This window comes from Pan troglodytes, chromosome 1 (assembly GCF_028858775.2).
Source record: "Pan troglodytes isolate AG18354 chromosome 1, NHGRI_mPanTro3-v2.0_pri, whole genome shotgun sequence".
NCBI classification, from domain to species: Eukaryota; Metazoa; Chordata; class Mammalia; order Primates; family Hominidae; genus Pan; species Pan troglodytes.
In genome coordinates this window covers 163,992,471-164,018,442 of record NC_072398.2, presented here as the reverse complement: position 1 = coordinate 164,018,442, position 25,972 = coordinate 163,992,471, and the positions used below count along the sequence as shown (strand labels likewise).

Here is a 25,972-nt window from a genome sequence, read left to right as displayed (position 1 = left end):
ACCCTGTCTCAAAAAAACAAAAATTTCATAGATGACACTGATGCTGCTCATACAGGGATCATATTTAAGACCACTGTCTTAAGTGTAGATACTCTGAAAATATCTGAATTTGACTTTGTGTTTTACATGTTTTGCAGTTGTCTTACTAATGGAATTATCAGAATTCACTTCTTTGTCTCTGTATTTTGAAATGAAGTTTGTATTTATTGTTTACGTTGCATTTCACCTCAATATTATTACTAATATTTTCATCCAGTCATTATTTGTCATTCATCTTCACAAAGGTACCTCTGAGGTAGTTAATTGGTTGTTTTTGTATTTTATGACAGAGAAACCAGGAACAGTTTACTAAGATGGTAAGGCTAGAAAATGGATATAAAATCTGTTACTAGATCTTACTAATGTTTTATGTTATTTTTAAAATAGGAGATTATGGTGGGCTCCATGTTTCAAGCAGAAATTCCAGTTGGCATTTGTAGATACAAAGAAAATGAAAAAGGTGGGTTATTAGTAAAGTTACGTAGCTGAATTTATGCTTTCAGTGTAATGAACTGTTACTTTATATGTAAAATGTGGTAAGAACATGACAGCCTACTAAGTAACCCCATTGTAACCCCATTGGTTTGTGAAAGAGGACCCTTCATTATTTCTGTGAGAAGAATGTATGTACTCAATGTTTTCAGTTTGGTCTATAGAAGCCTAGCCAAAAAAGGAAAAAGTGAGTGCTTTTTTTCATTTTAAAGTGACTTACAATGTCTCAACAGTTTTTTTTTTACTTTTTTCCCCGTATTTTCAGTGCTCTAAACTTTAACCCTTCTCTAATCTTTATAATTTAGTTTTTAGAAGTCCATTTTATATCAATGAAAGGCATAAAAACAAACGAGAGTAAATAACTGATATAAACAGCTTATTTGCTCCTGAAACTTTCACTAAGCAAAATGGAAGGCTTATTAAAATGGAGTACTTTGGACCAGGTGCCGTGGCTCACGCCTGTAATCCCAGCACTTTGGGAGGCTGAGGCAGGCAGATCATGAGGTCAGGAGTTCGAGACCAGCCTGACCAACGTGGTGAAACCCCGTCTCTACTAAAAATACAAAAATTAGCCTGGCGTCGTGGCGCGCACCTGTAATCTCAGCTACTCAGGAGGCTGAGGCAGGAGAATCACTTGAACCCAGGAGGCAGAGGTTGCAGTGAGCCAGTATCGCACCACTGCACTCCAGCCTGGGTGACAGAGCAAGACTCCGTCTGAGGAAAAAAAAAAAAGAAAATGGATTACTTTGATGCTTGTGTTTTAAAAATAATTTGGGAAAACAAGTTGTATACTTAAATTTTACATGTTTTTTTTTTCCATTTCATTTCATTTGAAAGTCCTGAAGTAAGTCATACTTCCAATAGCATACAATACTTGAAGATTTTTTTTTTTTTTTGAGACAGAGTCTTGCTCTTGTTGCCCAGACTGGAGTGCAATGGCATGATCTCGGCTCACTGCAACCTCCACCTCCTGAGTTCAAGTGATTCTCCTGCCTCAGCCTCCTGAGTAGCTGGGATTACAGGTGCCCACCACCACGCCCAGCTAATTTTTTTGTGTTTTTTAGTAGAGATGAGGTTTCGCCATGTTGGCCAGGCTGGTCTTAAACTCCTCACCTCGTGATCCGCCTGCCTCGGCCGCCCATAGTGCTGGGATTACAGGTGTGAGCCACCATGCCTGGCTGAAGATTTTTTTCAAAGAGTCTGTTTCAGATTATTCACCTCATTTGAGTTCCAGAAAAAATGCTGTGTATGTTTCCTTTTTTTTTTTTTTTTTTTTTTTTTGAGACAGAGTTTTGCTCTTGTTGCCCAGGCTGGAGTGCAATGGCTCAATCTCGGCTCACTGCAACTTTCGCCTCTCAGGTTCAAGCAGTTCTCCTGCCTCAGCCTCCCAAGTAGCTAGGATTACAGGCATGCGCCACCACGCCCAGCTAATTTTGTATTTTTAGTAGAGATGAGGTTTCTCCATGTTGGTCAGGCTGGTCTTGAACTCCTGACCTCAGGTGATTCGCCTGCCTCGGCCTCCTAAAGTGCTGGGATTATAGGCATGAGCCACTGCGCCTGGCCGTATGTGTGCTTTTAATGAGTTCATGTGCAGTGTGACATCACTCAGGACTAGAAATCTTTATTTCTTTTATTTCAGTTTTCTTCACATTTCAACTTAATATACACAAAGGCCTTTGGAGTTGTATTAATAGAAGTTTTTTGTTGTTTATTTCTTTTTAGCATTCTCTCCAAAAACTTACTTTATATTCTAAGTATGCACCTACTCTCAGGGCAAGCAGCAGGTCAGAGGCAGTCAAGGGAACATCACAGGCCAGTACGGTTTTTGTGATAGCAATATGTTTTAATACATCATTTAAATGTTTAATAGCTACCACTTATTTCTCAAGGTAATTCCTGCAAAATATAGGAACATTGAAGCTAGCAGTATGGAGTGACTTTATTACATATAGAAATTCTGTACATATGGTATGTTCTGTGAACGTATAATTGTGTGCCAAAATAAATGATCTGTTGGCTTTTGTATTTATTTTTGTAATTGAAATGTCAGTTTTGTGCTTTACTCATATAGTGGTTAGCAATGTTCACCATTGAGGTTTTTCTTTCTGCAAATAAATGAACTGAAAGACATTTGTTTTTATTAAATTTCTTTTAAATTTTGACAATGAAAGATAATAGAGCCTATTTTATATTTATATTTTAGTATTTATATTATAAATTTATATTATAGTTGAAAATAGTTTTATTGCAGTATACTTTGTTTTTTATTTTAATATGTTTGTATTATATATCAACAGTGAATAATGATCACATTCTCTTATTTATGCTTAGTTTTAATTTTTAATTTTTGTGGGTACATAGTAGGTGTATATAGTTCCGGGGTACATGAGATGTCTTGATACAGGCATGCAGTGTGTAACAACCACATCATGGCAAATGGTGTATGCATCCTCTCAAGCATATTATCTTTTGTGTTACAAACAATCCATTTATACTCTTTTAGTTCTTTAAAAATGTACAATTAAGTTATTGATTATGGTCACCCTGTTGTGCTGTCAACTATTAGGGGTTACTCATTCTATTTTTTTGTACCCATTAGCCATCCCTACCTCTCTCTTACTCCTTTCCCGGACCGACCTTCCCAGCCTCTAGTAGCCATCCTTCTGCTGTATCTCCATGGGTTCAATTGTTTTGATTTTAGATCCCACACATAATTGAGAACATGGGATATTTGTCTTTTCCGTGCCTGACTTTTTGCTTAACATAATGACCTTCAGTTCCATCCATGTTATTGCAAATGACTGGATCTCATTCTTTTTTTATGGCTGAATAGCACTCTATTAAGTACCACATTTTTTTTTTATACTTTAAGTTCTAGGGTACATGTGCACAACATGCAGGTTTGTTACATATGTGTACATGTGCCATGTTGGTGTGCTGCACCCATTAACTTGTCATGTACATTAGGTATATCTCCTAATCCTATCCCTTGCCCTTCTCCCCACCCCACAACAGGCCCCGGTGTGTGATGTTCCCTTTCCTGTGTCCAAGTGTTCTCATTGTTCAGTTCCCACCTATGAGTGAGAACATGCAGTGTTTGGTTTTTTGTCCTTGCTATAGTTTGCTGAGAATGATGGTTTCCAGCTTCATCCATGTCCCCACAAAGGACATGAACTCATCCTTTTTTATGGCTGCATAGTATTCCATGGTGTATATGTGCCACATTTTCTTAATCCAGTCTATCACTGATGGACATTTGGGTTGGTTCCAAGTCTTTGCTATTGTGAATAGTGCCACAATAAACATACATGTGCATGTGTCTTTATAGCAGCGTGATTTATAATCCTTTGGGTATTTGCCCAATAATGGGATGGCTGGGTCAAATGGTATTTCTAGTTCTAGGTCCTTGAGGAATCGCCACACTGTCTTCCACAATGGTTGAACTAGTTCACAGTCCCACCAACAGTGTAAAAGTGTTCCTATTTCTCCACATCCTCTCCAGCACCTGTTGTTTCCTGACTTTTTAATGATTGCCATTCTAACTGTTGTGAGATGGTATCTCATTGTGGTTTTGATGCATTCATCTGTTGATGGACACTTTTTTTGCCATCTGTATGTATTCTTTTGAGAAATGTCTCTTCAGATCTTTTGCCCATTTTAAAATCAGATTATTAGACTTTTTTCAATAGAGTTGTTTGAGCTCCTTATATATTCTAGTTATTAGTGCCTTCTAAGATGGGTAGTTTGCAAATATTTTCTCCCATTCTGTAGGTTGTCTCTTTGTTGATTGTTTCCTTTGCTGTGCAAAAGCTTGTTAACTTAGTATGATCCTATTTATCTGTTTTTGCTTTGGTTGCCTGTGCTTGTGGGGTATTATTCAGGAAGTCTTTGCCCTCAGTCCAGTGTCCTGCAGAATTCCCCCAATATTTTATTGTAGTAGTTTCATAGTTGGAGGTCTTAGATGTAAGTCTTTAATCTATTTTGGTTTTTGTATGTGACAAGATATAGGGGTCTAGTTCCATTCTTCTGCATATGGATATCCAGTTTCCCAGCACCATTTACTGAAGAGACTATCTTTTCCCAGTGTACATTCTTGGCATCTTTGTCAAAAATGAGTTCACTGTAGGTATGTGACTTGTTTCTGGGTCCTGTGTTCTGTTCTGTATGTCTTATTTTTATGCCAGTACATGCTGTTTTAGTTACTGTCGCTCTGTAGTATAATTTGAAGTTAGGTAATGTGATTCCTCCAGTTTTGTTCTTTCTGCTTAGGATAGCTTTGGCTATTCTGAGTCTTTTGTGGTTCCATATAAATTTTAGGAACTTTTTTTCTATTTCTGTGAAGAATGTCATTGGTAATTTGATAAGGATTTCATTGAATCTGTAGATTGCTTTTGGTAGCATGGACATTAACAACACTGATTCTTTGAATCCATGAATGTGGAATATCATTCCATTTTTTTTTTTTTTTTGGTGTCCTCTTTAATTTCTTTTGTCAATATTTTATAGTTGTCATTATGGAGATCTTTCACTTCTTCGGTTAATTTCTAGGTATTTGATTTTATTTGTGGCTATCTTAAATGGGATTAGTCTTTTGATTTCCTTTTCAGGATGTTGACTTGGTGGCATATAGAAATGCTACTGATTTTTGTATGTTGATTTTGTATCCTGCAACTTTACTGAATTTGTCAGTTCTAATAGTTTTTTGTGGCGTCTTTAGGTTTTTCCAAATACAAGATCATATCATCAGTAAACAGGGATAATTTGACTTCTTCCTTTCTAATTTGGATTGCCTTTATATCTTTCTCTTGTCTAATTGTTCTGATTTTTTCATGGTTTAAATTCTAACTTAATATTTTCCATTTTAACATGATTTTAGAAAGTAATTATGCATGTGTAATTTTTTTCAGGGACGAGTGATTTATGAAGCTTTCTCATTTTGAGAATTTAAGTATATTAGTTTGTGTAAGGAGGATCAGACTAAGCAGAATGAGATTGCTTTGGAGGGATCGCTGTGGTAAAGGGGCATTCCTCAGCTTTGTAGTTCTAGAAATTCAGACTTTTGTCAGGATACCCAGAATTTGTCTCCTCTTAAGATACCCTATACCATAAACCAAATTCTTGAAACTATTAGGTAAACTATGCTGTTAGAAATAAAACTTGTCAAAGGGACAGTGCTGATTAGTGCATTCTTATGGAAAACATTTCACAGGATATTTTTCATCAGTTTTGTGAACACAGACTTTTTTTTTTTTAAGTACCACAAAACTAAGATATCCTGATATCTTTATTGTAGGGATTACTTAATGGATGGATCAGAATTCTCCTTTTCATTGATACATGGAAACCTCCTTACCTAGTATCTTGGAGAGACATTGACAAATTTTTTCTCTCTGCCATCCGACTTTTTTTATTAGGCACCATGCAGATTATATATTCTTCATTGGTTAGCACTCCTAATTCAAACAGTTAAATAAACATGATTTGTTAGTTATAATAACATTCCAGGCATGCTCCTTTGGACTTGTATCTGTTTTGGTTACAAAATCTCCTGAGCTACCCTTAACTTTTTCCTAAATTCATGTAAGTTATCATTTATACTAACCACAGTGTATTTTAACCTTTTGTTTACTCATCTTTGTAGCATTACTGGTAAGTAGGTCGATCCTTGCCCCATAGGCACTTAGTAAACATTTGGTGCCTAAGTGAATAGGTGGGTGAATTATTTCCGAATTAGGGTTTCCTTGTATGGCCTTGTCTACCCCAAAGATCCCAAAAATATAAGAACTTTCGTCTGCAGAGAACAGAGGCTGAGCAGAGAATAGAAATCAATAGCAGTATATCCAGATTCATTTTATCATGGTAGTTTTATTGTATTTATAATTTAGGATATAACTAGGATTGTACCAGCAGATTAGAAAAGGAATGATGTTTATTAAGGAAGATTTTCTAAATATTTTCCTTTGGGCTGTACTTTAAACAAAAGTATCTATTTTGGGAAACAAGGGAAGATAGAAGAAGGTTTTGAAGTGTGTGTGGGTGAGGGGACAAGATAATTCGTGTGAAAATAATACGGCCGGGCGCGGTGGCTCACACCTGTAATCCCAGCACTTTGGGAGGCCGAGGCGGGTGGATCATGAGGTCAGGAGATCGAGAACCATCCTGGCTAACACGGTGAAACTCTGTCTACTAAAAAGTACAAAAACCTAGCCAGGTATGGTGGCACATGCCTGTAGTCCCAGCTACTCTGGAGGCTGAGGCAGGAGAATTGCTTGAACCTGGGAGGCGGAGGTTGCAGTGAGCCAAGATCGCGCCACTGCACTCCAGCCTGGGCAACAGAGCAAGACTTCGTCTCCAAAAAAAAAATTCATTGCCTGGTACATAGGATATGCTTAATTAGCTGTTAATTTCTTTTCATAATAAAAGAAACTTTGACGCTGTTAGTTATTCTTTGTCTCTTAAAATCTTTCTCAGGCTGGCTCCTTCCTGTTGTCATTTACATATTTGCCTCATCTTTGAAAACAAACAAACCAAAACAACATAAAAACTTTCTTCAACTCTACTCTCTAGCTACTCCCCTATCTCCACCATCATAACTAAACTTTTCAAGAGTCTTATTTCTTCGCTTTCCATTTATTCTTCAATCTTATCCAATGTGGCTTCTGCTTCCATCTCTCTACAGAAAGTTCTCAACATTCACCTCCTCGTTAGTAAAGCTGGCATAACCTTTTTCAATTTTCATCCTCATCACTCAACAGAATTTAACCAGTCTTTGAAGCTATTCTTTGAAACACTCTCTTCCCTTAGCATCTGTGATGTTACATTCTTGGTATTTCTTCTGTTTGTGACTTTTGAATTTTATCCATGTTTTCTTCTTATCATTTGGAATTCCACAGGCTTTGTCTTAGGTCATCCTCCTTTCATTACTTTTTGAGTTTTAATTAGATTTAGGCTTTCATCTTCTTATAATGGAAATTATGATGAAACTTAAATACCTTTAAAAAAGTAATGACTTGTTTTTGTGAAAGTGATTTATATACATTATACAACTCAAGCATCACAGAAAACATAAAGAAAGTAAAATTTACTTCAAATCCCACCACCAGGAATTAAGCAGTGTTAACATTTGGTGAACATTCTTCTAGACATATTTTCAAAAATAATAGTTACAGTTACAATTACAGGATTTTAATATGTGCCAGAATGATTGTAAAGTGCTTTAAATCCTTAAAACTATGTGGTAGAGTTATTGTTACCTCCTTTCACAGATGAGACAGAAGGGAAATAATTTGCCCAAGGTCATCATACATGCAATAAGTGGTAGAGGTGGTATTCAAACCAGGAGAGCTTGGAATTTGGTAAACTCAAGATAAAGTCAGACTGGGTCTGCAGGGGGCATAAAGTGGTACCTCCTCTGTGTTTAAATTGTTTAATTTACTTAAACTATAGTTTTTGCCCAAGAACGAAGTCAGGCAAGTAGTAGAACCACACACTGTACCTCAGTTCTCAACATTTGGCTCTGAGTTGTTTATTTAGTAATATGTTTTAACACAAACTCTATCAGTTTTTAGAAATTTGTTTAACATTGTCTTTTACTAATTTAGTATATGAAAATGATGATCAGCTCCTGTGGGATCCTGAGTACTTACCAGAAGATAAAGTGATTATATTTCTTAAAGATGCGTCTAGAAGAACAGGTGATGAGAAGGGTGTAGAAGCAATTCCTGAAGGATCTCACATAAAAGACAATGAACAGGTCTGTGAAAGAAACAACTGTTAGAACTTTGCCATACACATTTATACATGTAAATGCTGTCACTTGCATTGTTGTTATTCTGTCCACCAAACTTTTTATAACATTATTGACAGGGAATCTGAGGTTATAATCCCTGTAAGATATCCGTTGTTACCACAGTGACTTCATTGGTGTGAAGCTCAAAAACGAAACAAAAACCTGATGTTTTATTTTGCCTGTATATACTTTTCATTAGGCTTTTTAAAATTCCTTTGGCTATCCCTAAGAATCTGTGTATATCAAGTTGGAATTCTCACCTCGGATTATCTTATGTACATGGTAAGACCAGTGCCTACCATGAACCTATCTTTTTTACCTTTTTAATCATTGTTTTTTTCTGATTTGTTTAAAATTATAGGAATCTCAAGAAGCCACAAAGAAGGGGTTTTCATTGATATAAAATGAATTCTTTTTAGTTCCTAGGATACTATGGCCACCAAGTTTTTACATATCCTACTTTGTACATATTTAAAGGTAGTTGATTTATCAGGATCGAATTCATATTTGTTTTTCTTTGGAGTTCTCTATATATAACATTCACTAAAGTTATTTGCCCTCAAAAAGGATGAAAACACTGGATGTTTGAAAAACTTTTAAGAATTGTAGCATTGAACTGTTTATAGTCCTTGTCACATATTCAAGCCTTTTATTTTTCTAGGCTTTATATGAATTGGTTAAATGCAATTTTGATACAGAAGAAGCATTGAGAAGATTAAGATTTAATGTAAAAGCAGCTAGAGGTAAGTATAGTTTTTATTCATTTTCATGATTTGGCAGAAATTTTAAAATTAAGCTTTTCAGTTTACCTAGGTATAGCCTAGACTTAATAATACTGATTTTTCTGAGTTTGATAAATATTTACAAAATACCAAGTATTACTAAACAAGTCGTTACGGGGAGTGGGATTAAGATTGTCCCTTCCTCCTTTGTGGGAAAATAACAGTCATGTAAGTAAAAATGTAAAAATTTATACTGCCTTATGCATTCAAGGCATATTTATAAATATTTTCTTATTTGATCTTGATAATTGCCCTATGAACTAGGTAGTATGACAGATAATACCTTTACTTAAAGGTAAAAATTGATGAGCCTGAGATCTCTGAACTAAAGTAACTTGGCGAAAGCAAACATAATTCATCAGTAATGAAGCCATGACTAAAATTTGGATTTTTCTTTTTTATACTATATCTGGCTCCTACCCCCCTTCACTAAGAGTACTACATATATATATATATATATATGTAACAAATGAGAGATACTTATTTAACAAAAATTTGAGTGCCTTCTGAATTCTGGGGATGTAAACAAAGTCCCTTCCCCTCGTGGTGCTTAGAGCTTAGGTAGGGAAACTGGAAAATAGCTGATGAATTCTTCAAGGAAAATTAGAGGGTGCTATTGAGACCTGTAGTAATGGGACTTAACCTATTTGCGGAGAGGGTAGTGCTTTTAGGGAAAGCATTCAGAATGAAGTAATATTTTTGTTGGGATGCAAAAGAATTATCTCAGTGAAAGGGGATGAGGCAGGAAATAATTCTAAGCAAAGAAGAGACACCATGCACAAAGTCTGAAGTAAGAAAGAACATGGCAAATTTAAGGAATTGAAAGGTGGCTGAGATAGTTTGATCAGTAAGAATTAAGAAGAAAGTGGCACAAGTTGAAGCTGGAGAGGTAGGGACCAAATCATTCAAAATCTTATTAAATAAGGAATTGTTGTCACTTTATCTTTTGCAACAATTAGTAATAGAGCTCAGGAGTAAAATGCTTCCCTCATTTTTACAAGAAGGTTAAGTTTTCGTTTGTAATTTTGTTATATGCAATATTTGGGGGAATATTGCTTAACAGTTTGTTCCTCCCATCTTGTCAGAGGAATTATCTGTTTGGACAGAGGAAGAGTGTAGAAATTTTGAACAAGGGCTGAAGGCCTATGGAAAGGATTTTCATTTGATTCAGGCTAATAAAGTAAGTAATGATAATCTCTTTTTTGCAAAAAGAAATTTAGTTGAACAACTCAAATGGTCATGTATCGTAATTTGTTATATTGTCTAGTGTTAAAGGTTTCATAATTAATAATGACAATATTTTGGTATTTAGTGAGTAATTATAGTAAGGCTGCCTATACTTCTTAACCTATAATTACCTGTTGGTGACTGTTTTCAGTGCATCATATTGCAGGTGTTTAAGAATTGTACTCATTTACAAGCATGTTAATCAACTTCTAGTTGGGGTGTGTATGTGCAATGCAATTCTTTATAGCTGTTTTCCACAGTCTGTGACTGTTTTATGGAGGGCCTTTGAAATGATTTGGAAACTTTAAAGCACTTTCAATATGACATTATTTGCAGTTAAAATATTTATTACATTTGCTTAAGTCCTGAGTGGTCTAAAATCAAATACTTAATATTTAACTTAGTTTTAGTCAACATTTAATTCTCTAGGAGCTTCTGTGTCGATAAATCAGCTTTATATTCTTATAGTTATAATTTGAGGATTTTATTTAACATAATCATTTATCATTTCATGTTGATAATATCAGTCATGTAATTTATACTCCAAATAGCTTTATAATTACTTACAGATTTGTTTTGGGGCTTAATTCTTATAACTGAAATTAGGTATGATTTTTAATAGTAACCATATAATTATATAGAATAGAAAAATGTGTTGTTTCCATGAGCAACACATTAGGACAACAGATTAGGACAGGCAGAATTAAAGTCTTGGAGATTAAATGTAGGAAATTAATTCCTAGGCTTATGATTATCACATTATTTTTAGTTAGTAGAAATGACAAGGGTATTGGTTTATGTAATTCCTTAAAGATAGCTTCTAAGTTTTGTGTTGTAGCTTGTCCAGGACCTTGTTGAAAGTACCTGGGCTTATGTCTGAGGCTCTGAACAGTCTTCTGCCACAGCTCTCTTTTTATACATTTGGATGTGATTGGATTTTTTTGACACATATTTGATATTTTTTGTTATTAATAAAATATTTACAAATCCTGTGGGTTCATTTCTTAAATTTTGTCATGCATGAACTAGTTTATTCTTATTTTTATTATTATTTTTTTAAGTGGGAACTGGGCAGTGAAGAGCCCCACTCCCAATTAGTTCATTCTTAATTGTTTTGTTGAATGTTGGCAGTTTACCGCAGATAACACTAATAGAGAAATGTTTAGTTTTAGCATTTAGGATAACTTAGAAGACAATGTAATTAGTTTCAAAAATGTATACCCCTAATGTTGTGTTCATATCATCTGATAACCTCAAATATAGTTAACATTCAAGAAAAGGAGTGCATTATGTGACTGGCCGTGTATGTTTTTGATTAAAAAAGAAAAAAGTTCGTTGTTTCATGGTTGAAAGGGACAACATTTTTGGATAAGGTTTTTGTTGTTGTTGTTTTTTAACACTTCTGCTTGAATTAAAACACTCTTAACCAAACCATGCTGAATTACCTAAGGAAGGGACCCCTGGAATAATGATAGCTGATGTAACAAGCAGCAGCAACAACCCTGACCAATATGATTTTTTTAAAGGAGTTAAGAAATTACAGGTGACTTGAAACTTGGAGCCAAGTAACATAAGTATTAAAAGTATAACCTTGATTTCTCATAAATATTTGGGACAGTGGCATTTAAATGTTACAAGGTAGAAGTCAGCTGACCTCTACATAATACACTAAATTACTCTAGTGCACAAAAAGAGGACAGTAATTCTTTAAAAGGGAGAAGAGTACTCTAGTGAGAATATTGAGTTTGTTTTTATATCTGGAATTAAAGTTCAGATTTAATCATAAGTTCTATTTTGAGGGCTTTTGTTGAAGATTTTTCATAATCTTAACTTTGCATGCCCCAAAATGACTTTATCTTTTTGCTTTCAGTAAAGTACAGTTGACTTAGTTCGAATCTATCTAGAAATAAGATCCTAGAGGAGACAACAGCTTGAGAGGATGATTTTTTTAAAGTCCTGATTGCTGTCAGTCTCAGAGCAATATGGATCAGAGCTGTAAAGTGCAAACGGGAAGAAAGCAAAATATATGTTGGGTAAGGGAGGGTATCATCAACATTTGTCCTTTAGGTGCAATCAGTGCTACAGAATATTTACTTCAAGAGCAGAAATGTATGGGATAAAGAAGTATATTGCATCCAGAACACATACAGACACTGGATTTCCTTTTAAATGGTCAGTATTGCCAGTGCAGTGGCTCATGCCTGTTATCTCAGTACTTTGGGAGGTTGAGGCATGCAGATTGCTTGAGCCTGGGAGTTCAAGAACAGCCTAGGCAACATGGCAAAACCCCATCTCTACAAAAAATAGAAAAATTACCTAAGTTTGGTGGCATGCAATTGTGGTCCCAGTTATTGAGGGTGCTGAGGCAGGAGGATTGCTTGAGCCTGGGAGGGCAAGGCTGCAGTTAGCAGTTTGGTGCCACTGTACTCCAGCCTGGGCAACAGAGCATGACTCTATCTCAAAAGAAAAAAAAAGAAAGGAAAAAAGTTATCAGTATTTTATTTATATACATCAGCCCTAAATCCTCAGTATTTTATGTATATACATCAACCCTACCACCAGTTCTCCCGGCTAAGTAACAAAAAGGAATTCTGTCAGCATCATTTAATTCCGTAGGCATTTAACATTATGTGAGGGGAGCCATTCAGTTGCACAAATAGGTACAGCACAGTAAGCCACAAGAGTAACTTAGTAAACAAAGCATTAGCATTATTATGATACTTTTAACTCACTGTGGCATCTTCCCAGACTTTCTAGAGAGTAAATTAACTGAGTCTGGGTTGCTGTTGGGACTAGTAAGAGAATCTTTCAAAAGGGAATTTAAAGATACGCTCCCTAGGTACCCGTACTCTGTGAGTAAAAGTATTAGCAAACTGTTTATAACATTTATTTTAACATGAATGCCACTTCCAGGCCTTTTTGTGTGTGTGTGTGTGTGAGACTGAGTCTCATTCTGTCACCCAGGCGGGAGTGCAGTGGTGTGATCTCAGCTTAATGCAGCCTCTGCCCCCACCCCCACCCCCCTGCTGGGGTTCAAGTGATTCTCCTGCCTCAGCCTCCCGAGTAGCTGAGATTACAGGCGCCTGCCACCATGCCCGGCTAATTTTTGTATTTTTAGTAGAGATGGGGTTTCACCATCTTGGCCAGGCTGGTCTTGAACTCCTGACCTTGTGATCCAACCCCCTCGGCCTCCCAAAGTGCTGGGATTGCAGGCGTGAGCCACCGTGCCCGGCCAACTTCCAAGCATTTTTAATACAGGAATATATTTTTCTAGTAAATTAGGATGATGGTTGCATTTTAAAAAGCACAGTGCTGTATATCTGAAGACCTGTTGCCAATATATTATTTCTCTTAATAGACGTTTAGAAAGAATAGCTTTCAACATAGCTGCTACACTGTTGTATGTTATATATAGGATTATATTTCAGTTAAGGACTAGCCAAATTTATTTTCAAACTTCAGATGTTTATCATGAAGTAACTTTGTTAAAAAGGAGATTCTTAAAAGCAAGCATTTGTTTCTTATAGGTCCGAACAAGGTCAGTTGGTGAATGTGTAGCATTCTATTACATGTGGAAAAAATCTGAACGTTATGATTTCTTTGCTCAGCAAACACGATTTGGAAAGAAGAAATATAATCTTCATCCTGGTGTAACGTGAGTTAATTTTTTCCTTAAGAGCTATATATACATTTTTGCTAAGCTTTTCTAGATTTTTCTTGAGTTAATTATTATTTTGATAATCTTGCTTTTATATACTTGATCTTAACCAGAAGGCTGAGAGTGATAAAATCTTGCTTTTATAATACACATTAAACTTTACCATCTATTATATCTTCATAAATAAGGCATTTAGACTTTTCAGTGTCTTATGAAATATTGTAAACTACAGTTCATATTATGAGACAAGCATATCATTAAAGCAAGATTTAGAATGTATATTTTTAATACACTGTTGAGAAGAAATGGATCAGAACAGCTGTGAAAGCATGTTTTTCTTAAATTCAGTTCCATTCAGTATAAGCACATACAGTTTTAATCTTTTTTTTTTTTTTTGAGATGTAGTCTCAAATCTGTTGCCCAGGCTGGAATGCAGTGGTGCAATCTCAGCTCCCTGCAGCCTCCGTCTCCCGGCTTCAAGCGATTCTCCTGCCTCAGCCTCCCGAGTAGCTGGGATTACAGGTGCCTGCCATGACGCCTGGCTAATTTTTGAATTTTTATTAGAGACGGGGTTTCACTGTGTTGACCAGGCTGGTCTTGAACTCCTGACCTCAAATGATCCACCTGCCTCAGCCTCCTAAAGTGCTGGGATTACAGGAGTGAGCCACTGTACCCAGCATACAGTTTTTTTATAGACGAAAAAAAACATGTATATGGTGACTTTCCTTTTCCTAGCTTTCCTGAATCTTTCCTCTAACAAGTAATATTTAAGAATTAGTAATGTAACTCTAGCGTAGTCCCAGTGACACAGATATGGGTTGTTGTATCCATTCTTTATGTAAAATGTCTGATATGCCTAATTTATTCCCATGTTAAGAGAATTTATTGTCTTCACCTCATTCAGTCTAGCTTTGGAGTGAAACATTCCACTACCACTGGCAATTTGTTACTTAAATAGAAAAGAGTATTGAACCCCTTGTCTTTCATGAATTGCTTTAAAATGGTGATTAATTGTTATGGTGGAATTAACTTTACAGTGCTATCCTTAATTATTCCCTAATGTTTACAGAATAAAAAAAAATGCAAAATAAAAAAATAAAATAAAAAAATAATTGACTTTGTCAGTGTACTCCAGTAAAGATGTTCTTAAAGCTGACCAAATAATTACCTTCGAAAGATGTGCTTGGGCCAGGTGCGGTGGCTCACTCCTGTAATCCCAGCACTTTGGGAGGCTGAGGCGGGTGGATCACAAGGTCAGGAGTTTGAGACCAGCCTGACAAACATGGTGAAACCCCATATCTACTAAAAATACAAAAATTAGCCGATGTGGTGGTGCACGCCTATAGTCTCAGCTACTCGGGAGACTGAGGCAGAAGAATTGCTTGAACCCAGGAGGCGGAGGTTGCAGTGAGCCGAGATCAAACCACTGTACTCCAGCCTGGGCAACAGAACGAAACTCCATCTCCAAAAAAAAAAAAAAAGAAAGATGTGCTTGTATGTTTATTTGATCTTGCTCTTCAGACTCCTAAACTGCACTGTTTCTTGATCAAGTTCATTTATAGGTATCTCTGCTGGTCACTTCCTTAGAAGGTCAAATGCTCTAAAGCCCACAGTAAAACAATCCGAAAGAGAATAAATGGGTATGATTCACCCTTGGAAATCATGGGACAATGGAGTGTGTACATCATCCCCCATTATTCAAAGCTGGTGATTGCTAAAGTGGAATTTCATAAATAGCAGTATTGCAAATTTTATCTAATTGCTTAATGTTAAATTTATAGTTAATTTTTTTTCCATTGGTAGTATTCAAGCATAATAATATAGAATTAGATATAGCATCTAGTCTGCAGATATATCTTAAAATAGTCATGATTTTCAAGGTATTATATAGGGAAAAGCAATAGTAACATCTTTTATTTTTTTCAACCATTTCAGAAATAATGTTCACACGTGAGCTACATTCAGTCTGTAATCATCAGCAGTAACAACATAAGAATGGCCATGCTGGGTCAGACCCATGGTTCATCCAGTTTTCTCTTTCAGAAAGCATCACCAAAGTGTGGGCTGGCTTAGTTGGTCCTCTGTGATGTCAAGCTCAACAGGTTAGGTAGGGATGTGCCACCAAATGTTCTAATTTCTCTATTGATCTCCCCATAGCTTCTGAAAACTTTTTGAAGATACTTTTATCTGTAACTTTAATGACTCTTAAGGTTAAATATTCTTTAGGTAGAGTGGTCACAGTTAAAAATAAACAATATCTTAATAGTGGTCACCTGGTATAATGGTATGACGTGAACTAATGTGTTTTTTCCCTTAGGCAGGAATACCATGGTTTTGTAGGCTTCAGTTGTAGCCCCACTGGGTTGTTTTTTTTAATAAAGTTTATTTAACTGAAAGAATCATACTTTTTTACTGAGACGCTTCCCTTTTAGCTGTGTTATGTCTTCTGTAAGAAGCAGTGACCAAACTACATTTCTTTCCAGATGGGGATAAATTTTTCTGGTTTGCTTCCGTTACCATCTCTTTCTGTTAATAGCTGCACTTTAAGTGACTTCATAAAACATTAAGCTAATGTGTTTAGAGAGAAATTTGAGTGAATTTTCTCATCCTTCTTTTTAGGTCAAAATCCATAATTCAGAGCACATTATCCTGAAAGTCATTTGTTCACCAGGATGAAACACATTTTCCCCTTTTCTGCCTACAAACAGCCTTTGAAAGATTCTGCTACACATTGTCCCTATTTACTACCTGGAAGAATTGGGAACCTTATTGGAGATTTCATTGTAGAATACTCAGCTTTCCAAGTAATTTTTCCAAAAACTAAACATTAACTCAGCATAACTTTGATTACCTGAATGCTGCTCCAACTTTCTGGATGGTTTGTCTGATTCTGCCCTTTCCTGAACATTCTGGATGCTATTAATCTTTAGGAAACAATGATAATAATAATTACTATCCTTTCACAGAATTATGACTATATCCAGAAATTAAAAATAATTTTGATATCAACTCTTGTTTCCTTTGCCTTGGCTTTTTTTTTTTTTTTAAGACGGAGTCTCAACCTGTTGCCCAGGCTGCTGGAGTACAGTGGCGCAATCTCGGCTCACTGCAACCTCCACCTCCCGGGTTGAAGTGATTCTACTGCCGCCGCCTCCCAAGTAGCTGGGATTACAGGCATGCGCCACCACACCCGGCTAATTTTGTATTTTTAGTAGAGACAGGGTTTCTCCATGTTGGTCAGGCTGGTCTCAAACTCCCAACCTCAGGTGATCCACCTGCCTCGGCCTCCCAAAGTGCTGGGATGACAGGCGTGAGCCACCACACCCGGCCTTGCTTTGGCTTTTAACTTCCTTCATATTATCCATTCCCACTATAACATATTTATTTCCAACAATTCCTCATCATGTGTCTTCTGTTAGCCTTAGCACCTGAAGTCCCTTTGGGACTCACCACACTTATTTCTGTGTGCTTCAAATTTGTTATGTAATTTTTCTATAATTATGATGAGTAGCATAAAGCTGAAGAAGTCTTCAAGACCATCTAATTTAATTCTATATAGATTTATAGGTATTCAAGACCATCTAATTGAATTCCCTTCATTTATAGATGAGGAAAATAAGGCATAGAATGTAAATTGCGTAGGTCATGGTCATATACATTTCTGAGACATGTATTAGTTTTATACCTCAGACTATTAGAAGTTTCTTGAAGTCAGGTATCACATCCCTATATTTGTTAAATCCCTATAACCTAGGAGACAGTGATGACCATATAGGTTGAGATAACTACAATTAATAGCATATTATAGACTATTAACACAGACTTTCAGAAAATTCCTCAGAGCTTCCACTGTTTCCTTCTTATTTACCCTGCTCACAAAATTCTAAGAGATTTGTCTTAATATTTCTATCATACTTATACTGAAGGAATTTTAAGATAAATAACACAATTAGAATTTTATTGAGTTTCTTTCTGTTCTGTGCCTTGCACAACTTAGGTACCAGTGGTGCAGGTATAAACAAAGTAGACTAAAAATTCCTGACCTTGGGGAATTCTAGTGCAGTATCTAGTATCAGCAAACTTTTTCTGTAACAGGTAGAGAATAAATATTTTATGCTCTGTAGTAAGAAAGGACTTAATCACACTACTCAGTTCTGCAGTTGTTGCAGGAAAGCAGTCATAGACACTATGTAAACAAATGTGTGTGGCTGGGTTCCAATAATACTTTATTTACAAAAAACAGATGGCCAGCCCACAGGCTATAGTTGGCTGACTTTTATTCTAGTGGTTTAGTAGCACTTTTTGGATTATGAAACATTTTTATGTACATATATAATACAATAACCATGTGTGTTAGATAGGAGACATATGATTTATCTACATTTTGTAGGTGATACACTAAACCTGAGAGAGACAAATCTCTATCCCAGATCTGCTCACCAATGTCACTTAACCACAGTTATGTAGTTCAGGAATGATTTAGAGAAGAAATGAGCTCACATACAGTGAGAAAGTGACAGGATAAAACCAGCAGATAATCCCAGGAATTTAGTTAGCATCTTATAGCTCAGATCTGGCAGAAATATAATACCAAAAATATCCAGGAAGGTTTTAGGAGGTAATCAGTCCTTTTTGTTAGGCTCAAATTTGTCTTTTAGGTATCGCCTTTAGGAGCTTTAAAATTCAATCTATGTTTGTACAGAAATTCTTTTGTACTTTTACTAGACATCACCCCTATCACTTCAGTTAAGAGATCTTCCAGTTCTAGTTGGGCCACTCTGAGCACCTGCCTACAACTTTACAAGCTTTAAAATTTCCTATGGGTCTCTAAAATTTGTTACTTTAAAGCCTTTATGCATTTTTCCTATAAACATGTAACCAAAAGGAGCTTTTCATTTAAATATTCAGATCCTGGTATGATAGATGAAGCACTGGAATGAATGTTAAGTGAACATTAGGATATATTTGTTAAGAAAGCCTTCTAAATTTAACCTCAACTAATTTTTAATTTTCAGCTCTTTTTAATATAAAAATTGTTTTATTAATTTTAAGGGATTACATGGATCGTCTTCTAGACGAAAGTGAAAGTGCTGCATCTAGTCGAGCACCATCCCCTCCCCCAACTGCATCAAATAGTAGTAACAGCCAGTCTGAGAAAGAAGATGGCACTGTAAGCACTGCTAATCAAAATGGTAAGCAACCAGAGAAACATTTCTCTTTCTTCATAGTAAGGGACACTTTCTTTCAGTGACTTGGGAAATTCAGTTTGGGTTTCTATTAAACTTCCAGAGCAGAAAGTAAAAAATGATAACACATGAGACAAACATAACATCAGCATACATATATACTAACAGAATACAAAGTGATTGGACATCACTAAAAAGTAATTTTAATAAAGCCTACTGTCAACAGTGACTATTTCTTGTAAGAAATTTGTTCTTTTTCAGTAGCATCTCTTTTCCTGTCTGTCTAGTTGGGTTGATGCCTAGATAGAAGTATTTATGTTAACTCTTAGGTCAAAACCCTGCAGTTTCACATGAGATATACAGATCATTGCAAAATACCTTGATGTAAGGTAACAAGTGCACTGTTTTGAATATTTAAGTTCTCTTTGATAGCATAATAACCTTGAATAATGAGAAAAGATAAAGCCGGTATCAACCTGTATATTAATATTCTACAGAAATATTTGTTTTTCTCTCCAAGAAAAAGAGAAGAAAAAGGCATACCAATTGTTTGAGGTTCAGATAGTGTTTCCGTTTAAAATATATAGTGGACCAGAGATCACTGTGCTGATCAGTAGTAAGAGCCAGAGAATTATTTTGATTTCTTCTTTGATTAAATGGTCTTTTTAAGTGAAAGAGTTCCAAGAAGAAAGTAATAAGCGCCACCCCCAGCTCCTCTGAGGAAACTGGTGATAGGAGAGTACCAGTGAAGAGCTGACTTCTTCCTGACAGAAACTGGAAGAGAAACACTGTGAAAGCCTTGATCCTCTTCTGACCTTTGGTCTCAACATTGGTCCTGCTGGAGTGTATATGCTTAGTTCATTTCATGACCCCTCTCTGTTCCCTCACTACTTCTAGGAATAAACCAAACAAACAAAACTTAGGGCCCAGTAACTATGTCCTGGTCCAAGAAGGTTTATTGACTTGATGTCTAATGTTTGTCACGTCCATTCTGAAGTAGAATAAGATGCTGAGACTCTGACCTTGGGACTAACCGTATAGGCTCAAGGGAGGCAGACAGTTGGTACTACTACTGTTTTCCCTGTTTGTTCTTAACATAGTAACACCAAATCATTTTCTTTTCCTTTTTAAAAAACTATTTGATGAGAACATGCTGTTAGGCTAGGAAAGTGTTCATAAGTTACTTATAAATTACTTGTAGCTCAAAAGCCACTCAACATTACGTACAGTCAAAACTGCCAGCTTTTTCAAAGGAAGGAAGGAACTTTTCATCCCAATGTTACATTACTTTTTTATATGGGGCTTTAATTAGTACTTTGAAATCTTACAGTTATTTTTGACCTAATCACAGTCGTCAGCTAGCTTTTTGGACTTGTTCCTGCAGAATTGTTCTCTTCAATATATTATGATGCATAATCCCCATGTGCATTCATGATTTGAGTGCATTGAGTTGGTCAAAATAGAATATTTTCTTTGATCAGAATACAGTATTTGAGGCTCATCCTTTATGCCGAATATTTTTCAAGCAATTAAATTGTAATTATTCAGTGATGCATCCTATATTTTACTTTCTATCACCAAAATTTGCATTCCATTTTACAGTCAACTCTAAAATGAACTTTTGTTTTCTTTTATTAGAATAATTTTGCTTTTACTTTTCTCACCTACTATAGAATTTGTATTTACTTTTTAAGTAATTTGTATTTACTTAAGTAAATAATTTAGCACTTTCAAGTATATGCTTGGATAGTGCGGCATTAGTTTTTTAACGTTATGACAGATTATTTAAGACTACTTAGGTAAATAGTGTGTGATCATCTTTTTTTTCTTTTTGAGACAGAGTCTTGCTTTGTCGCCCAGGCTGGAATGCAGTGGCACAATCTCGGCTCACTGCAACCTCCGCCTCCTGGGTTCAAGTGATTCTGCTGCCTCAGCCTTCCGAGTAGCTGGGAGATGGTGCACGCCACCACTCCTGGCTAATTTTTGTATTTTTAGTAGAGACAAGTTTTCACCCTATTGGCCAGGCTGGTCTTGAACTCCTGACCTCATGATACACCCGCCTTGGCCTCCCAAAGTGCTGGGAATACAGGCGTGAGCCACTGCACCCAGCCTTGTGTGATCTTTTAAAGTACAGTTCCCATAGATTTACATTAAGAATAAAAAAGTCATGACATCTTGCTTTTATATGGCAGTTTACTCAAGCTTTTTAAAGAAAGAGCATTCATCTTGCTTTTACGTGGTTTTAGAATGTTGAAAACCTTTTGTTAAATCTGAGTAATTTACTGCATTTTCCATTAATTCAGCTTAGTTAGACTGCTGGATCCAGTGCTTATTTGCTGTCACATATACCTAATATGCTTTTAACATATGCCAAATTCTGTTCTTATTTCTTTACATTTATTAACTTATTTAATTTTCACAACAACCCTGTGAGGAATATCTATTATGATCTTCATTGTATATATGTAATGAAATGGAGATACAGAAAGAGTAAATAATTTGCCTAAGGCGACATAGCTTATAAGTAATAGAGCAAGAATTTAGACTATGTATTTGATACCTTGCTTCCTTGATAACAATAACTACAAGCTGTTTTATAATAGTTTGCAAATTTAACTTTTTTCTAATTGTGGTTTCATTTATATTTCTTTCAACTTAGGAGTGTCATCTAATGGACCAGGTGAAATATTAAACAAAGAGGAAGTAAAAGTTGAAGGGTTACACATTAATGGACCAACAGGTGGAAATAAGAAACCACTTCATGCAGATATGGATACTAATGGTTATGAAACAGATAACCTTACCACTGACCCAAAACTTGCCCATATGACTGCAAGAAATGAAAATGATTTTGATGAAAAAAGTGAGAGACCTGCCAAAAGGCGAAGGGTAAACAGCAATGGAAAAGAAAGTCCAGGTTCTTCTGAATTTTTCCAAGAAGCAGTCTCACATGGGAAATTTGAAGAACTTGAAAACACAGATGACTAAATTTTAGACCTATTTTACTTTCTTTGGAGTAAATTCTGGTGTGACTAAAATTTTCAGGGTTGATGGGTTACCTTAAAAAGTTGATTTCCTTGAAGCAGTTTGAAAATTTGAATTGAGTCTTAACTTTAGGAAATGAGGTTTCATAATTCTGCCTTTTGCAGATTTTTTTACTTTAAAGCTGTCAGACTCTTTTAAGGGTATTTTAAAAATTAGTAAATTTGAATGAACTAAAGATATATCTCTACCTTCTCATTTGAATATCTTTAGTTCATTCAAATTTACTAATTTTGGTAAATTTGAATGAACTAAAGATATATCTGTACCTTCTCATTTGATGTATTAATCATAAAATTTCACTACAAGGTAATTTTTGCTTAGTTTGATGGATGAATGGGAAACTCAAGTCCACATTTCTGCTTAATACCAATTTCTCTGAGTTTCTTGAAATGTCTTTAAAACAGACATTTTTCTCACCAAACAGTTTGAGTATCTTTATTAAGGAAACCCTTACGAATCCTGAAAATTATGCTAGCATGATTTTTTTATATATAGAAGTTTAAAAATAAACCAGGTCAGGTTTGTATATGTAAAATTGTTGACATCAATGATGTCTTTCCATATTCTTATCTGGGCTTAAGAAATACATTCTGTATTTTTCCAGATTCTTTGTAGCCTTTGAAAGATTTTTACAGTACATATGTCTTGACTGAGCTGTCCTTTCTTAATACAAAAGCTTGTATAATTTTCTTAACTTGTACAGTTGGTAAACTTTTATGAGAGGAATTGTTATTCTGAGTCTGTCAGCTTTCATTTTATTTTGCTAAGGTTTTTCTAATGAATTTTTAAGTGTTTGTGTAGTAATTAAGTCATATTTCTTATCCAGGTGGTTAAAGCATTCATAAAGGATTATAAACTTTTTTTTTTTTTTTTTTTTTTTTTTTCAGATTTCTACTTAAGGGCAAGTAATTTGAGAATTCTGAAATTAAGCATGATGCTTAGATTGCAGTTTGTTTTGCATTTGCTATAATTTTCAAAATTATTTTTGAAGCAAGACAAAAGTTTAATGTCAGCTTAAGTGCTTAAATATATCATGCTGACCAGAATCCTGTTATTTTTATATGCATCATAAAATTTCCCATTTCTGCATTAAATAAACAGAGGAGGGGGGTCAAGTGATACTTAGATATTGGCACACACAAGGAACAACTGTTGGCAGGCAGTATCGATTTTATGAAGAGAAAGTGAAGTTTGAAAACTTTTCAAACTTTTCTAGTTACAATCCAATTTTTCAGATTTGATAATGCTTTTCCAAAGTGAAAATAAGATACACAATAATCATTGCTCTGTGTGATTACAGATAGGATTATCCATCTGCATAGCCTTGTAAAAGTGCCATTTTATTTTTAGTGCTAAATTCTTGTTAAATAATGTAGTTTTATATAGCTGATAGACCAACCTATATCCAAACTTCTATAAAATATTAATTATTCTTGTTTTTCTCACACAGGCATACTCCAAATGCTTCTTCCAGTTCATTTTTCAGCCATCAGTTCAAGAGCCAATGCCTTTTTAAAATAAAGCTTCTGTGGTCTTGTTTTTAATGGCTCAACTGTCTGATGTAATTGAGTGAAGGTTTGCACTGAGAAATTAGCATTCAGGCCTTACCCCCATGAAGTATTACTGTTAACATATGTTCAGACTGCTTCCCTTCACCAATGTGAACAACTTATTTTCCCAAACAGTGTTAAAAGCCACTTTGCAACACTTGACTTCATCTTAATGTACATTCACTGTTGTTACATACATATCTAAGTAAATCAAAGTTTTGGGTGGAAGTGTTGAGAAGTATGAGTTTTTTGTTGTTTTTGTTTTACTTAAAACTTTTAATTTATCCAGAATGGCAGTAGCTTTAGCAAGCAGATGGTCACAATCTGTTTTCTAAATCATTTTTTATTAAATGAATCCAAAGTATCCTAGCTCTTTGTCAAAGATGATCTGTAGAAATGTTTTTAAAGATTAGGGATGCTGTACTTTTTGAATTGTTGCAGTGTTGGAGATGCCATTTTCACCTTTTTAAAAAGATGCATTTTATTTGCAGGTTTGTGAAGTTCTTGCAAACTCTTACTACAGAAGTGTTTTAAATAAATTCTCAGGCATGTTTGCAAAAATATGGCACATGTATACATTTTAGGAAATGTTACTTTTGTTAATCTTTAAAAAATACACCTAATGAAAGACATTCCACTATTATGCATAATGCTCAGCTTTTTGTAAAGAAATATTTAATTGTATTTTGTGTTTATACAGGTATTTCACACAATAATTTGTTCTTAATGCAGCCACTATAACTTGATAAGTCATTGCACTATTTAAAAAGTTTTAGTAATATCATGAATTTAATTTGCTTAAGATTTAGTACATTTCAGAACTTTTGAACTTTTGACAAATTGCATTGGGAAAAGAAGTCTGTTAATAGTGATTTAGTCTCCCCGCCTCATTCCCACCCCCAACAAAGCACTATCATTTTCATTTGGAATGGGTATTTTCTGTTTCATGATGTATTTTCAAATAGAGTTCAGGATCTGCAATTCAGTTCAACACAAGTTTGTTGAGCTTTAAAATGTATTTGAAGTAATATTTAAATAGGCATTTAAAATTTCAAATTAGATGTTAAATTTATGCATAGTAATTTTGCACTGTAAAATAATTCCCTTCTCCCATTCCTTGTCTGCCATTCTGAATATGCTTATTAAAATATTTTTTTAAACATATTTGCCTACATAATACTGTGTGAATATTTTCATTAGATTAATTCACTAAGATTTTATTAGAGATTGTTTGAATGATGCATGTTATTGACAATACAAATATATATATATACACAGTCTGTTTCTTCTATTCCTAGACATATTGCACTACTTTTTCAGTGGTTCTTGGTCCCCTTTACCGCATCTTGGGTGATGTATTTTTGTCTTCTTCCCCTTTGCCACAAGAGATCCTTTCAGTCCCTAGACCTCCATTCACTCTGTTTCTCTTCTGCTGGATTATATAATTTAAAAATAATTTGTTCCCGTATTTTGTAGTGGAGTTCATATCACATTATGTTTTGCAAAATAAAACTTGTTTTGTCACAATATTTTCTTTGCTATCGATGGATAATTAGGAGTGGGCACTTGGAATAACTGAGGGCTGGTGAATATAATAGGCAATATTTACATGTGTGCTGATGACCCTAGGGGTGTGTAACTAAATACCAAATCAGATAGTAAGGTTTTCCCAACTATAATCCATATTCATGAAAAATGCCAATGTGGAAAACCATGTAACATACAGAAGAACAGGAGTTTCCAAATTTTAACCTTTTATTCTAAAAATGACTCTCTTCTCTCAAAATGACTTTTTCTGTATCACATAATTCTACTGATACAACTTTTTACCGTAAAAATTAACTCTTCTTTAATATCAAGTTCATCCTTTGCAAAATCTTAAAGGGTTTTCCACACATCCATCCACCCACTTACAGACTGATTTCATGTATCTGAATATCTGATTAACCTCTTTTCTAATACCAGTTTTCCATAAACTCTTGTCATGTACCCTTAGTATTGTGCTGATCTTTTGCCAACTATACGGACGTGGAGTTTTTCCTTTTCAGAATATGATTGTTTTTAATTTGTCTTTAGTTAGTATAAAGAATTATAGAATGTATAATGTAATTAAAATGTCATTTTGCTTGCTCTTGAGTAAGAAGTAATTTGAACACACTTTTAAAGGCTACTTATTCTGTGAAGAATATTGAAGAATTGCCATG

General features: G+C 35.0%; 1 protein-coding gene across 30 annotated transcripts in view; it reads left to right on the top strand.

Annotated features, from left to right (window-relative positions):
- The window catches only part of MIER1 (MIER1 transcriptional regulator), a 62,676-nt gene extending 37,744 nt beyond the window's left edge, over positions 1-24,932 (top strand). For 18 of the 30 annotated variants that reach the window (XM_063800781.1, XM_063800765.1, XM_001163531.7 and 15 more), the window contains 7 exons: positions 427-499; positions 8,133-8,284; positions 8,982-9,063; positions 10,188-10,282; positions 13,857-13,984; positions 19,040-19,179; positions 21,833-24,932. In XM_063800781.1, coding sequence (XP_063656851.1) covers positions 427-499; positions 8,133-8,284; positions 8,982-9,063; positions 10,188-10,282; positions 13,857-13,984; positions 19,040-19,179; positions 21,833-22,161 — 999 coding nt within the window. In that variant the 3' untranslated portion in view covers positions 22,162-24,932. Of the gene's footprint in view, positions 1-426; positions 500-8,132; positions 8,285-8,981; positions 9,064-10,187; positions 10,283-13,856; positions 13,985-16,606; positions 16,792-19,039; positions 19,180-21,832 lie in introns of all 30 variants that reach the window. The other 12 variants (XM_016920358.4, XM_063800796.1, XM_063800798.1 and 9 more) reach the window with 3 other exon arrangements.
- Positions 24,933-25,972: the final 1,040 nt, after the last annotated feature.